The sequence below is a fragment of the Artemia franciscana genome, chromosome 16 (genome assembly GCF_032884065.1).
Source record: "Artemia franciscana chromosome 16, ASM3288406v1, whole genome shotgun sequence".
NCBI classification, from domain to species: Eukaryota; Metazoa; Arthropoda; class Branchiopoda; order Anostraca; family Artemiidae; genus Artemia; species Artemia franciscana.
Genome location: NC_088878.1, coordinates 37,883,000 through 37,898,210, shown reverse-complemented (window position 1 = coordinate 37,898,210; position 15,211 = coordinate 37,883,000). Strand labels below are relative to the sequence as shown.

At 35.9% G+C, this 15,211-nt stretch overlaps 1 protein-coding gene across 5 annotated transcripts in view; it reads left to right on the top strand.

The window, feature by feature from the left end:
• LOC136037420 (mediator of RNA polymerase II transcription subunit 4-like) overlaps nucleotides 1–15,211 on the top strand; it is a 37,723-nt gene that overhangs the window by 6,813 nt on the left and 15,699 nt on the right. For all 5 annotated transcript variants that reach the window (XM_065720195.1, XM_065720194.1, XM_065720198.1 and 2 more), the window contains exon 2: nucleotides 2,723–2,831. In XM_065720195.1, the coding sequence (XP_065576267.1) occupies nucleotides 2,723–2,831 (109 nt within the window). The remainder of the gene's footprint in view (nucleotides 1–2,722; nucleotides 2,832–15,211) is intronic.

Genomic DNA, 15,211 nt, shown 5'->3' with positions numbered 1-15,211 from the left:
CGAAAGAGTTAAAGTTTGAAAGCGTAAAGAATGGGGCGCCGAGGAGGGAACAGCCCTTTCATATACGGAGTAATTTCTGTTCTTTTTGAGTTTTAATGTTGTTCCTTACTTTCAGTTAAAACAAACTTTTTTTATTTAATTTCTGAACGTTTTTGAATTAATGCCTGTTTTGATCTTAGGTCTCAGCACATAAATAATTAAAACGAAATTTGCATATTAATTTTTTGGCTAAATATCTTTCTCATAGTTTTAATCAGTTCACTTTGAGAAAAAAAGGAGCAGGGGAGGAGGCCTAGTTTCCCTCCAATTTTTTTATTACTTAAGAAGGCAACTAGAACTTTTAATTTTTACAATCGTTTTCATTAATAAAAAATATACGTAACTTATGAATTAACTTACATAACTAACTTCTATATTTTTATGTTTTTATTACGTATCTGAGGGGGGTTTACCCCCTTGTCAATACCTCGCTCTTTACACTAAGGCTTAAACTTTGTCCCAATTCCTTAAGAATGACCCCTAAATCACAAAGGCCATAGAATAAATAGTTGAAATTACTAAAAATACTTTAGCGTAAATAATGAGGTATAACGAGGAGGTGAACCCCACATACGTGTAATAATTTCTGTTCATTTTAAATTTTAATGCTGCTCCTTATTTTCAGTTGAAAAGAACTTTTTGTATTTATTTTTTTCATTGTTTTTTTAATATAATGCTAGAAAATCTTGCGCCCCCTTCATTGAAATTCTCTTCCCCCATGACAAATTCCTCAGGAAAAAAGAGATTCCCCAACTATAAGGTCATTCCTTAGGGCAAAATCAATCAGAAGCAATCCCGGTTTTGTTTCTTGCACCTAGACCATATTGGCCATGAACTTGTGGGCTGGAAGATTAGTCGTTTCCTACTTTAGTGTTAAAGTCTCCAAGCAAAAACACAAGGTCATGACTTGCCTATATCTTTGATTACAGCTTGAAGTGATCAGTAAAACTTTTTCTTCACCAGTGGCTTCATTTGTTGGGACCTAGCAAACAACAACTGGCAATTTAGTATATGTTCTCAAAAACTTTATAGTTAATATTCTGGAGGGTACAGGAGTCCATTTTTGGGGTGACTTGTGGATCTGCTTTGGCATGAATCATGGAAATTTCGGCTTCTTGGTTATTTGGTGGCCACTGTATATATGATGGCATGGTCAGAATCAAGTTCCCAAACCAGTTCACCACACTTCTGACAATGTTGATAAGTCTAGGTGGTAATCCCTCTTCTTTTAATGTAAGATTATATTCCAAAAACCGAACTTCAGGCTATTATTCGCTTTCATAAATTGTGTCTTTGGGTGCGCTGGTGCTGTTATCATTAAGGGGTTCAATATGAGGCTTAGTCTTGATAATTAAGTTGCTGATTGTTTCCCCTGAGGGCATATATATAAGGCTGGTCTTTGTTTATGATCCAAAGTCAAAAGAGCAAGCTATTTGAGATGGTTTTGGAATGTGATTTCGTTGTATTTATGTTGCCATTCAAATCACCAATTAGTAACAAACCAGATCTATTTTTTACAAATCCTAGTGATCAAGCTTTCCAGCATGACAAAAGTCTTAATAAATGCAGTAAAAGAAAGCATATTGCTCCTATTATGCGTTTTGTAAAAATTAATCAAAACAACATCACCTTTTCTGATCGCGAGATAATGATCATCAGATTAAGATCCATGGCATAACAATAGCTTCAGTAAGGATGCAAATCATAAAAACAGGAACTTGCAATCCATCTGAGTCACAGTTTTGGAGAAGATCAGTAATATTGGGATGGTTAACTAAGGATTTTGGCCGGTATGCTTCAGACAAAATTCAAACAGGGTACATAGATATAAACAGCTCCCTTTGGATCACATACACAAGAAATATAAAAAAAACGTTTGCTGCATATTATATAACTATGTCATTCTCAGCGCATGCGTCAAGTTCAAAACAGGTGAATCAGGAGAAATTTTGCTGCGTACTTTAAAAAGGAACAGGCAAATGGCTCGATACAGCCTGGCATACGACAGAGTAAACAAGTCAATGACACAGTTTAAAGAAAAACTTAGGTCAAGAACTCGCTTGGGATAAATTATGACCTCACTGAAATGAATGCAGACAGGGAATTGTAGTTAGATGTTAAATCATTGAACGCTGAATCAAAAGTTATTAAGAATACACACACACACACATATATATATATATATATATATATATATATATATATATATATATATATATATATATATATATATATATATATATATATATATATATATATATATATATAATGAAAAGAGAAATCACCAATGCAACAGCACAAACACATTAAAAAAAAGGAGAAAAGGAAGACTGTTTTCCTGCATTAGTGATTAATATAGATCAGCACTTGAATGAGGCCGTAACCCTACTCATCCATACAATCACATAGGTCAAACAGCATAGCCATACACAATCAACCATAAAGAATAATCCATGGACAGGCAGTCGTGTCGTCAATAAGTATAAGTCGTCATTTACCAAACAATAAAAACAGTAAAGACAAATAATTCAAAGGCAACAACCCAACACAAGGGCTCATCAGGAGAATACACACTTGTCTATAGGATTTCGGCACTTTAATAATATTTTATTTTTAAATATTAATATAATATTATACTTTTTTCTAGTATTCTGTTATAATCACACCTTGTTTTTCTTTGTAGAGAACTGATAGAAGTTGTGACATCCCAACGAGCAAACCGAACCCAAAGTATTAAAGAAATTGTTGATACTATGCTTTTTCTTGACAATAATATGAAACAGTTGCTTGAGGTATGTGAAAGTCTTTTATTCTTCATTTTTAAGAACCACTTTACTGCTGTCAAAAATCTTTTGCTTGTTTAGAATGTTCTGTAAATAATACAAATTTAAAAACTTTTTATAAGCACTAAGAAAAAAATATGGAAAGTGTGAATAAAAAATTTAAAAAAGTAGTTACACGAAACCATTCCATGAGCAACAAAATACTGCCTTTTAAGGAGTGTTCATACGCGTGTCTACTCCCGCTTATATGTCTTGACACAGGCCTATCTAAACTTCAAGATTCAGACAGTTTTGTTCATATATTAAGGTTAGTTTGTATCCTTCATCAACTTATAGCTAGTTATCCAGCTCTTGGGCCTACAACATTGCTTCTTTAATTTTGTATTCTAGAAAGCGGTAATCTGGGTTAGTCCATACAGGCGCGTATAACTCAATCCCAATTTAAGTCTCAATTCAGCCTTTGACTAATTAACACAACAGAGTTACATGTTACTTTTTGGATATAATCCCATGGATATTAGGTAAATTTTCATTGGCTGTATTCAGCTCTGCCTTCCTTTGATCCTGCCCGCACATTTTGTCATCAGTCGATGCTAGTAATTTATCTTTCACCATCATATTCAGCTCCCAGCTTTCACAACTTACTAAGAATGGATATATACTTGCTTCCCTTTATTCATAATTTATTTCTTTTTTTCATTCATTCTTGTTTTTAACTCCATAGTATAATTAAAAACAGCCTTCTTACATCTTCACTACCTCCCTCTTCTATTAGACTAGCTCTATCAAATATGAACTGCCTGTTGTTCAGCTGCTCACCGGGTAGGATAGCAATCTATCTTTCACCATTCTACTCAGTTCCCAGCTTTTAAATCTTGGTAAGATTGGGCAAAAAGAGCACCATCCCCATCTTGCTTCAGGTTCATTTACCTCCCCCCTGGAAAATACCCCGGAAATAACTTCCCGTTGAAATCCCCCCACGGAAAATAAGGCTTTTCAAATTTAGGAATTTTATTTGAACTTTGTTTTTTTTGTTTGGTAGAGGGAAGAAATTTTGATACTTGTATATTACGCGCCACACAGTCAAGTTTACGCTGTGTAAAACTCGAGAACAAACCGGTTTCTTTGTTAGTTTCTTTCAGCTCAGCATGAGAGAAGACAAAGATAAGTGACAGAATAGATGGGAAATATGTAATTTGGTAAACAAATACAAAGTAGAAACAATAGGGAAAATCTTTTCAAGACAGTGGAAATCAGTTCTGTGAATCTTTCGGCCCTATGTCCAAAGGCCGTCTTCAGCACAATACGAGAACAAGAGAGAAAATATGTATATATAAATAAACTTACATTAAATTGTGAGAATTAAAACTAAATAATGTTCTTACTTCAACGAAGTTCAACCAGGACTAGGTAAAAAACATGCTAATATTATCAATCAGCAAAAATTTTTAGAATCCTGTAGAAATGAAAACCCTATTCCCAAGTCTTTAAGATATAAATTACATTTAAATACCCGGAAAGAAGCGCAATTCGCCCATACACTACGGTTAAAAACCTTAGTCCATATTATTAAGGACAAAAAACAGAAACGACATATAATTTCTTCAGAGAGAAAATCGTTGGAAACTTTTTTGCTGGATAACCTGTCCACTGTTGATTTTGCTCAAGTTGTTAGATTAGAAAAGACTTTGTTTAGCCACGATTTTCACTTGTCCAAGGAACGCCTCTATAAAAAATTGGAAGGCTTGCGAAATGAATCTTCGATGAGAAACCGTATTTATTCTCCAAGATTCACTCCTGGACCTGCTATTGTTAACCTCTCTTCTAAAACATTGGAACCCCAGGAAATCGAAACACTGGAAAAAGGTCCAAAATTCTCTTTTCTACTGAAACAGGTTCCTGTGGCAGATAAAGTAGTCTCTTTATTCGGCAGATATAGAAGTCCTGGTTGAACTTCGTTGAATTAAGGATGCTAAGGCTGTTTTTAAAAAAAGTTTTTAAATACCATTATTTAGTTTTAATTCTCACAATTTAATGTAAGTTTATTTATATATACATTTTTTCTCTCTTGTTCTCGTATTGTGCTGATTTCCACTGTCTTGAAAAGATTTTCCCTATTGTTTCTATTTTGTATTTGTTTGTTATGGAAAGGCAGTGTGGTCTTCGTCGCTATTTTATGTAATTTGGTCTATATAATTGCACATAAGGGGGGGAGGTGTTAAGTGTTTTGGACAGTTTGAAGTCAGAAAATGATTCTTATTTCAAAATATGCAGAATAATTGTACACAACACATTTTGCATGTTGACCCGCTATACTTTACCCCACCTTTTCTGTTTAAGTTTCATTTATTTATTAATGGTTATTTTTTTTAATTTAACTTTATTTCTACTTATTTTGGTTAAATGTAGCTCTTTACTTTTCTTTGATAAGCCTTTTTGTGGAAAAGTTTTAAAAATTAATTCATCTTTTAGAACCCTTTTTTTTGCAGAAATTTTTAAGTCTTATTGGTTTCTTCCCCATACCCCTCGATTTTTCTTTGAATTCGTTCTTATTATTGCGTATTCCTAGACTAGAGCCTGCATCGAATTAAAGTTTAGGACTTTTTTTCCAGACTTTTTTTTCCGCCAGACTTTTTTTTCCAGCTCCCAAGTGCAAAGTAGTGGAATTTTCTTTTTTTTACGAGAAGAATGATCACGGATTTTTTTGTTATTTTATTTATTTTTATATTGTTTTTTTTTTGTCCCCAAGGGTGATCGCATGGAAATAATTATCATAGATTACCGGGAAAGGGTTCATTCAAAAGGAAATTAAAAGTTCTATTGCCCTTTTAATTGACAAACAAGAGCTAAGAGCTCATATGGCACTTGTGACGAGGCAAGAAGAGCTAAGAGCCAAGAGCTCATATGGTATGAGCTCTAACACAATTCTAAGAGTCAATAGATGGATTTAAAAGGAAAATCAGAGGCTTAATACCGGTCAGGATTTAAAATAAGAACTACACAGCTCTGATTTAAAATAAGTCACAGTCACAGCTCTGAGTCACAAAGTCCTTCTAAATATCAAAATATATTAAGATCCGATCACCCACTCGTAAGTTATAAATACCTAATTTTTTCTAATTTTTTAGAAATTTTTTTTTTCTAATGTAATAAATACCTAATTTTTTATGGCACTTGGTATTAATCAAGTGACATATAGCAATCGCCAATTCTGTTGGTCTGTCTGTCTGTCGGTCTGTCTGTCGGTCCCGGTTTTGCTACTTTAGGCACTTCCAGGTAAGCTAGGACGATGAAATTTGGCAAGCGTATCAGGGACCGGACCAGATTAAATTAGAAATAGTCGTTTTCCCGATTTGACCATCTGGGGGGGAGTAGGGGGCCGGTTAATTCGCAAAAAATAGAAAAAATGAAGTATTTTTAACTTATGAGTGGGTGATTGGATCTTAATGAAATTTGATATTTGGAATGATATTGTGTCTCAGAGCTCTTATTTTAAATCCCGACTGGATCTGATGAAATTGGGGGGAGTTGGAGGGGGGTAACCTAAAGTCCCGGTTTTGCTACTTTAGGTACTTCCAGGTAAGCTAGGACGATGAAATTTGGCAAGCATATCAGGGACCGGACCAGATTAAATTAGAAATAGTCGTTTTCCCGATTTGAACATCTGGGGGGGGGCGGTTAATTCGAAAAAAATAGAAAAAATGAAGTATTTTTAACTTATGAGCGGGTGATTGGATCTTAATGAAATTTGATATTTGGAATGATATTGTGTCTCAGAGCTCTTATTTTAAATTCCGACCGGATCTGATGAAATTGGGGGGAGTTGGAGGGGGGAAACCTAAAGTCCCGGTTTTGCTACTTTAGGTACTTCCAGGTAAGCTAGGACGATGAAATTTGGCAAGCATATCAGGGACCGGACCAAATTAAATTAGAAATAGTCGTTTTCCCGATTTGAACATCTGGGGGGGGGGGGCGGTTAATTCGAAAAAAATAGAAAAAATGAAGTATTTTTAACTTATGAGCGGGTGATGGGATCTTAATGAAATTTGATGTTTGGAATCATATTGTGTCTCAGTGCTCTTATTTTAAATCCCGACCAGATCTGATGACATTGGGGGGAGTTGGAGGGAAGAAACCTAAAATCTTGGAAAACACTTAGAGTGGAGGGATCGGGATGAAACTTGATCAGAAAAATAAGCGCAAGTCCCAGATACATGATTGACATAATCGGAACTGATTCGCTCTCTTTGGGGTAGTTGGGGGGGGGGGGAGTAATTCTTAAAAATTAGAAAAAATGAGGTATTTGCAACTTACGAACAGGTGATCGGATCTCAATGAAATTTGAAGTTTAGAAGGATATCGTGTCTTAGAGCTCTTATTTTATAACCAGAACGGATCCGCTCTCTTTGGGGTAGTTGGGGGGGGGGGGGTTAATTCTGAAAAATTAGAAAAAATGAGGTATTTTTAACTTACGAACGGGTGATTGGATCTCCATGAAATTTCATATTTAGAAGGATATGGTGTCTCAAAGCTCTTATTTTAAATTCTGACCGGATCTGGTGACATTGGGGGAAGTTTGGGGTGGGGAAACCTAAAATGATGGAAAACGCTTAAATTGGAGGGATTGGGATGAAACTTGGTTGGAAAAATAAGCAGAAGTTTTGCATACGTGATTTACATAATTGGAACGGATCCGTTCAATTTGGGGGGGGGGGGGGGGTAATTCTGAAAAATAAGAAAAAATGACGTATTTTTAACTTACGAAGGAGTGATCGGATCTTCATGAAACTTCTTATTTAGAAGGACCTCGTAACAGATATCTTATTTTAAATCTCAACAGGATCAAGCGTAATTGGGGGGGGGGGGTAGTTGAGGGGACCGGAAATCTTAGAAAATACTTAAAGTGGTGAGATCAGGATGAAACTGGATGGGAAGAATAGAAACCTGTCTAAGATACGTGACTGACATAACTGGACCGGATCTGCTCTCTTTGGTGGAATTGGGGGGAGGGGTATTTTGAAAATTGAGGTATTTGTAACTTACGAAAGGGTGACCAGATCTTAATGAAATTTGATATTTAGAAGGATATTGTGCTTTAAAGTACTAATTTTAAATTCCGACCAGATCCTGTGACATTGGGGGGAGTTGGAGGGGGAACCGGAATTCTTAGTTAACGTGAAAATTGGAGTATTTTTATCATATGAATAGGTGATCGGATCTTAACGAAATTTGATATTTAGAAAGAATTCATGTCTCAGAGTTCTTATTTCAAATCCCGACCAGATTTTTTGACATTGGGGGGACTTGGAGGGGGAAATCTTGGAAAACACTTGGAGTGGATGAATCGGGATGAAGCTTGGTGGATAGAATAAGCAAATGTCCTTGATACGTGATTGACGGAACCGTACTGGATTCGCTCTCTTTGGGGGAGTTGGGGGCAGGGGCTCAGTGATTTGCGAGTCAGGTGCTTCTGGACGTGCTAGGACGATGAAAAGTGGTAGGCGTTTCGGGGATCTGCACAAATTGACTTGATAAAGTCGTTTTTTCGGATTCGACCATCTGGGGGGCTAAAGGGAGAGGAACAAGAGCTAAGAGCTCATATGGCACTTGTGACGAGGCGAGAAGAGCCAAGAGATCATATGGTATGAGCTCTAACAAAATTCTATGAATCAATAGATTGATTTAAAAAGGAAAATAAGAGGCTTAATGCCGGTCAAGATTTAAAATAAGAGCTCTGAGTCACAAAGTCCTTCTAAATATCAAAATTTACTAAGATCCGATCACCCACTCGTAAGTTATAAATACCTAATTTTTTCTAATTTTTCCTCTCCCTTTTGCCCCCCCCCCCAGATGGTCGAATCTGGGAAAACGACTTTATCAAGTCAAATTGTACAGCTCCCTGACATGCCTACCAATTTTCATCGCCCTAGCACGTCCAGAAGCACCGAACTCGCCAAATCACTGAACCCCTCCCCCCAACTCCCCAAAGAGAGCGAATCCAGTACGATTCTGTCAGTCACGTATCAAGGACATCTGTTTATTCTATCCACCAAGCTTCATCCCGATTCCTCAACTCCAAGTGTTTTTCCAATATTTTCCCCTCCAACTCCCCCCAATGTCAAAAGATCTGGTTGGGATTTGAAATAAGAGCTCTGAGACTTGAATTCCTTCTAAAAATCAAATTTCATTACGATCCGATCATCTATTCGTAAGATAAAAATACCCCAATTTTCATGTTTTCCAAGAATTCCAGTTTCCCCCTCCAACTCCCCCGAAGGTCACAGGATCTGAATCTAAATAAGAAGTTTCATGAAGATCCGATCACTCCTTCGTAAGTTAAAAATACGTCATTTTTCCTAATTTTTCAGAATTACCCCCCCCCCCCAATAGAGCGGATCCGTTTCAATTATGTAAATCATGTATCTCTGACTTCTGCTTATTTTCCCCACCAAGTTTCATCCCGATCCCTACACTCTAAGCGTTTTCCAAGATTTTAGGTTCCCCCCAAGCTCCCCAATGTCACCAGATCTGGTCAGGATTCAAAATAAGAGCTTTTAGACACGATATCCTTCTAAATATCAAATCCGATCTCGATCTCCCGTTCCCGTCCGTCCGATCCGATCTCCCGTTCGTAAGTTAAAAATACCTCATTTTTTCTAATTTTTCAGAATTAACCCCTCTCCCAACTACCCCAAAGAGAGCAGATCCGTTCCGGTTATGTCAGTCTTGTATCTAGGACTTGTGCTTATTTTTCCCACCAAGTTTCATCTCGATCCCTCCACTTTAATTGTTGTCCAAGATTTTAGGTTTCCCCCTCCCAACTCTCCCCCTCCCAATGTCACCAGATTCGGTTGGGATTTAAAATAAGAGCTCTGAGACACGATATCCTCCTAAATATCAAATTTCATTGAGATCCTATTACCCAATCGTAAGTTAAAAATACCTCTTTTTTTTAATTTTTCAGGATTAACCCTCATCTCCCCCAACTACCCCAAAGAGAGCGGATCCTTTCAAATTTCATTAAGATCTGATGCTTCTATTTTTTCCGAATTAACGGGCCCCCCACTCCCCTCCAGGTGGTCAAATCGGGAAAACGACTATTTCTAATTTAATCTTGTCTGGTCCCTGATTCGCCTGCCAAATTTCATCGTCCTAGCTTACCTGGAAGTGCCTAAAGTAGCAAAACCGGGACCGACAGACAGACAGACCGACAGAATTTGCGATTGCTATATGTCACTCCCCCATCCCCGTTTTTCCTCAATGTCGATCGATATAAATTTTCAAAATTCTGAGATAGTTATTTTGTTCAGCATAGTTGAAAAGTCCAATAGCTGCTGTTGCGGATAACATGACTCCCGACAGTCCCTAGGGAAAGGTATGTAAGTCATAAATTTTATCCATTGTTTACGTATACCATTTGTTGTTGGGAAGTATACAGATACTTTTTTTTGGGGGGGGGGGGTGAATTATCTGTTACGAGGATTTTCCACGGGGAGGGAAATCTCCAGTGGGGGAAATTTACGCTAGAGAAATTTGCAAGAATTCTTAAACGAAGTTATTTTTATTTGTCTTACTTTATCTTTGCCAACTTAATTTTGCATGTACAGATGTTAAGGAGAATCATCCACGGGGAATTTTTTTACCGGGTTGGAATTGTCTGAAAAGTATCTCTCCGTAGGGGGCGGGAATCTCCCACGAGAGAAATTTTCCATTGGGAACTTTCTGCGGTAGCAACTTTCTACTAAGGAGTAGAGTTGGGGCTTCTTGTGAGAAAACATTTCCACAGAGGAGAGGATTTAGAGGATTTCTGGTATGACTTTAAAGCAATCAGAAACTTAAGTCTTTTTCAAGTGAAAATGCCCTACGGAAGAATTTTCCCCTGAAATTGTCCGAGTGGAATTTTCCACTGGAATGGGATTGTCTGGGGGAATTTCCCTGAAGGGGGAGGTATTTTAAGTGGAAAGAACTCTTTGCGAAGGAATTTCCCATGAAGGGGGAGCTGTATTTTCTGGCATTGTATCAAAACGATCAGAAACTAAATTTTTAAAAAAAAGTTTTTTTGACTGAAAGTAAGGATCAACATCAAACAGTTCGTGGTCATCACACTGTAGTAGTACACACTGTAAAATCAAACTGTAGTAAGGAGCGACTCGGCTCAATAGTAAACTAAACTCTAAAAAACGGAATTTTGATGCTAAAATATACATCAAAAGAATTAGATTTTCATGCTGATGTTAAATATGTAAGTTTCATCAAATTTAGTCTTTGTCATCAAAAGTTACGAGCCTGAGAAAATTTGTCTTGTTTTGGAAAATAGGGGGAAACACCCCTTAGAAGTCATAGAATCTTAACGAAAATCACACCATCGCATTCGCCGTATCAGAGAACCCTATAGCAAAAATTCCAAGCCCCTATCTACAAAAATGTGGAATTTCGTATTTTTTGCCAGAAGACAAATCACGGGTGCGTGTTTATTTGTTGTTTTTTTTTCCAGGGGTGATCTTATTGACCCAGTGGTACTGGAATGTCGCAAGAGGGCTGATTCTAACGGAAATGAAAAGTTCTAGTGCCCTTTTTAAGGGACCAAAAAGATTGGAGGGCACCTAGGCCCCCTCCCACGCTCATCTTTTCTCCAAAGTCAACGGATCAAAATTTTGAGATAGCCATTTTGTTCCGTATAGTCAAAAACCATAATAACTATGTCTTTGGGAATGACTTACTCCCCCAGAGTCCCTGGGAGAGGGGCTACAAGTTACAAACTTCGACCAGTGTTTACATATAATAATGGTTATTGGGGAAGTGTACCGACGTTTTCAGGGGATTTTTTCTAGTTTTGGGGGTGGGGTAGAGGGGAGGGGGCTATGTGGGAGGATCTTTCCTTGGAGAAATATATCATGGGGGAACAAAAACTCAATGAAAAGGGCGCAGGATTTTCTAAAATTACTATAAAAAAAACAATGAAAAAATAAACATTGAAAAGTTTTTTCAATTGAAAGTAAGGAGTAGCATTGAAACTTAAAACGAACAGAGATTATTACGCATATGAGGGGTTCTAAAATACTTTAGCATAAAGAGCGAGGTATTTAGGAGGAGATAAATACCTCGCTCTTTATGCTTTAGTATTTTTAGTAATTTCAACTATTTATTCTACGGCCTTTCTGATTCAGGGGTCATTCTTAAATAATTGGGACAAAACTTACGATTTCATGTAAAGAGCAAGGTATTAACGAGGGTACAAACCCCCTCATATACATAATAAAAATTTAAGAATATAAAAGTTTGTTACGTAAGTTAATTCTTAAGTTACGTATATTTTTTACTAATAAAAACATTCGTTAAAAATTTAAATTTATAGTTGCCTTTTTATGTAACCGAAAAATTGCCGGGCAACTAGGCCTCCTTCCCCACCCCTTATTTTTCAAAATCGTCTGATCAAAACTAAGAGAAAGCCATTTAACCAAAAAAGGAATTAATATGCAAATTTCATTTTAATAATTTATGTGTGGAGAGCCAAAATCAAACATGGATTAATTCAAAAACATTCAGAAATTACATAAAAAAACTAGTTTTTTTAACTGAAAGTAAGGAGCGACATTAAAGCTTAAAACGAACAGAAATTACTCCGTATATGAAATGGGTTGTCCCCTCCTCAACGCCTCGCTATTTACGCTAACGTTTTTAATTGTTTTAAAAAGTAGAATTTTGGCCAAAAGTGTGGCCAACAGAAATTATTACATATATGATCGGGGTTGTCCCCTCCTCAAGACCTCGCTCTTTACTCTAAAGTTTTGACTTTTCTCCCGATTCTTTAAGAAAGACACCTAAAACATAAAGGCCGTTCAATTAGAATAATAAGATATTTTTTAGTTTCTAACAAAATCTTTAATGTAAAGAATGAGGTCTCGGGGAGGGGGCAGCCTGTTTCATATAAGCAATAATTTCTATTCGTTTTAGGTTTGATGTTGCTCCATATTTTCAGCTGAAAAAAACTTCTTTTTTTTATATTTAGAATCAGAAAAATACATCCTAGACCAAAAAGACACATTTTGAGATTGCTGGTTTTGTGCTCATTTTCGTGTTTTTATCAACGTTTTGAGAATTCATCCCCAACTCCTCTCTAATGATCTCATATAGCCCTAGGCTGAATAAAAAAGTAATTCATTAATTAAATTGATTAATTAAATCAATTACTTGAATTGAGTAAAAGTAGAAAAAAGTAATTCATTAATTCAATTGATCAATTAAATCAATTAATTAAATTGAGTAAAAGTAGAAAAAGTAATTCATTAATTGACGAACACTGATTCAAAATAAATAAAGATGGGGAGCATGTTATAAAGTAAGAGTTCCGAAATTTCTTTGGTTACTTCTTTCATAGCCTAGGGCTATATGAGACCATTAGAGGAAGGCTGGAGATGAGTTGTTGAAACCGTGACAAGACTATGAATATGAGCATATAGTTAGCAATCTTATGCCTCTTTTTGCTCTAGGATGTCTCCTTTTGAAGAGCTACTATTTGTAACCTTTACCAATTGATGTTCTCAAACTGAGTTATTGCTCAAGAGATTGTAAATCTTTTTTTTCTTTGATGAATGAATGAATTTTTCCATAAAATAATACAAAACAATTCTCACTTGGGGGGGGATTACTCCTCATAATATTAATGTTGCTTTTGAAAAAATAGGAGAGATCGACTGTCTTTATTTTATAAAGGTTTTAATTACGGCGTTTCTGACTATGAGTGTCAGGAATGTCGTCAAATAGTTGTAAACTTGTTTTTTAACTTTATGCTTTCTTTGAGTTACAAGGAGAATAAAATTTATTTTACAACCTTTGTTTCTAGATTACAAAATGAAGCAGTGGATAGTTAGGTCAATGAACTGCCGGGTGTAGAAGGGAAGGGGGGGGGGGTACCAGAAAAAGGGATTGCTTAACATATATTAATTCATTTTTTGGGAATAAAAACTGATTTTCTACAAATGATATTCTTAAGCAATATCATTTGGTTCAGCAAAACAATAAAATGGTTCATTCTGAGAATACAAAAAATGGATACTACGATAATGGTTGTAAGCTTACTTCTTCACTTTATGTTCTTTGCTTCACAAGGAGAATAAAAGCCCATGCGTGAGCTGCTAAAAAAACTAAGGAGTGGATATTCAGATCAATGAACTCTGGATCACTAGAGAAAGGGAATGCTTGGCACATAGCAGTTCATTTTTTAAGGTGATTAAAACTCATTTGCAATCAAATACATTGCTTAAAAATAGTAATCGCTACTTATAATGAAAAAAGAAATCACCAATGCAACAGCACACACACATAAATAAAAATACAGCATAAAAAAAAGAAAGACAGAAGGAGAAAGGAAGACTGCTTTCCTACTTTAGTAATTAATAAGATAAGAACTTGAATGAGGCCTTAACCCTACTCATCCATACTATCACATAGGCCAAACAGCATAGCCGTACACAAACAACCATAAAGAATAATCCATGTACAGGCAGTCGTGTCGCAAGTAAGTTTAAGTCGTCATTTGCCAAATATTAAAAACAATAAAAAAGACAAATAATTTCAGAGGCGACAACCGAACACAAGGGCTCATCAGGATAATACACACTTGCCTATATAATAGAAGTAAGTATAATATTGATTACTATTACCAAAAGCTTACACATAATATTTAATTAATTATTTATTATGTCTATCTCTCCAGAAATATTTTCTTGCCAGTTGCACCATTGTATGTTTTGATGTCAAATCGTTGTTTTTTGTGTCTCTCAAGCTGTTGGACTGTTTAAGTATTTTTTTTTTTTTTTTCATTTTTTTTCACCCAACACAAGGCCTCATCAGGAGAATACACACTTGCCTATAGGGTTTCGGCACTTATGTTACAATAAAATATCAAACTAAAAAACTTTATCGTAAAGAGCGAGTTGTTGCGGAGGAGGCAATCTCCTTCATATACGCAATAATTTTTGCTCGTTTTAAGTTTTAATCTTGCTCCTTACTTTCAGTTGAAAAAACTTGTTTTGTTTATTAATTCGACATAAAGACCAGTTTTGTATGAAGTTATTTTACCACAAATTAATTTCTAGGCCACTCTTGTAAGCTCGCTTCCCACTTTATAAAGTCTTTGAGTGAAAAGGGTAGTAAGAGTTATGTGCAAGCTTTGATTTTATGGTTAAAAATGAAGCAGTAAATGACTCCAAGTGCTGGGTTTAGGGGGAATAAGGGGTTACCAAAGAAAGGGAATGCTTAACGTATGCCAATTCAGTTTCTTTTGGATACAAACTAATTTTCCACAAAACATATTGTTTAAGAAATAGTAATTGCTTTTTATGCAAAGCTAAAATTTCACCTTTTGAAATAAAAGTAATACATTCTTA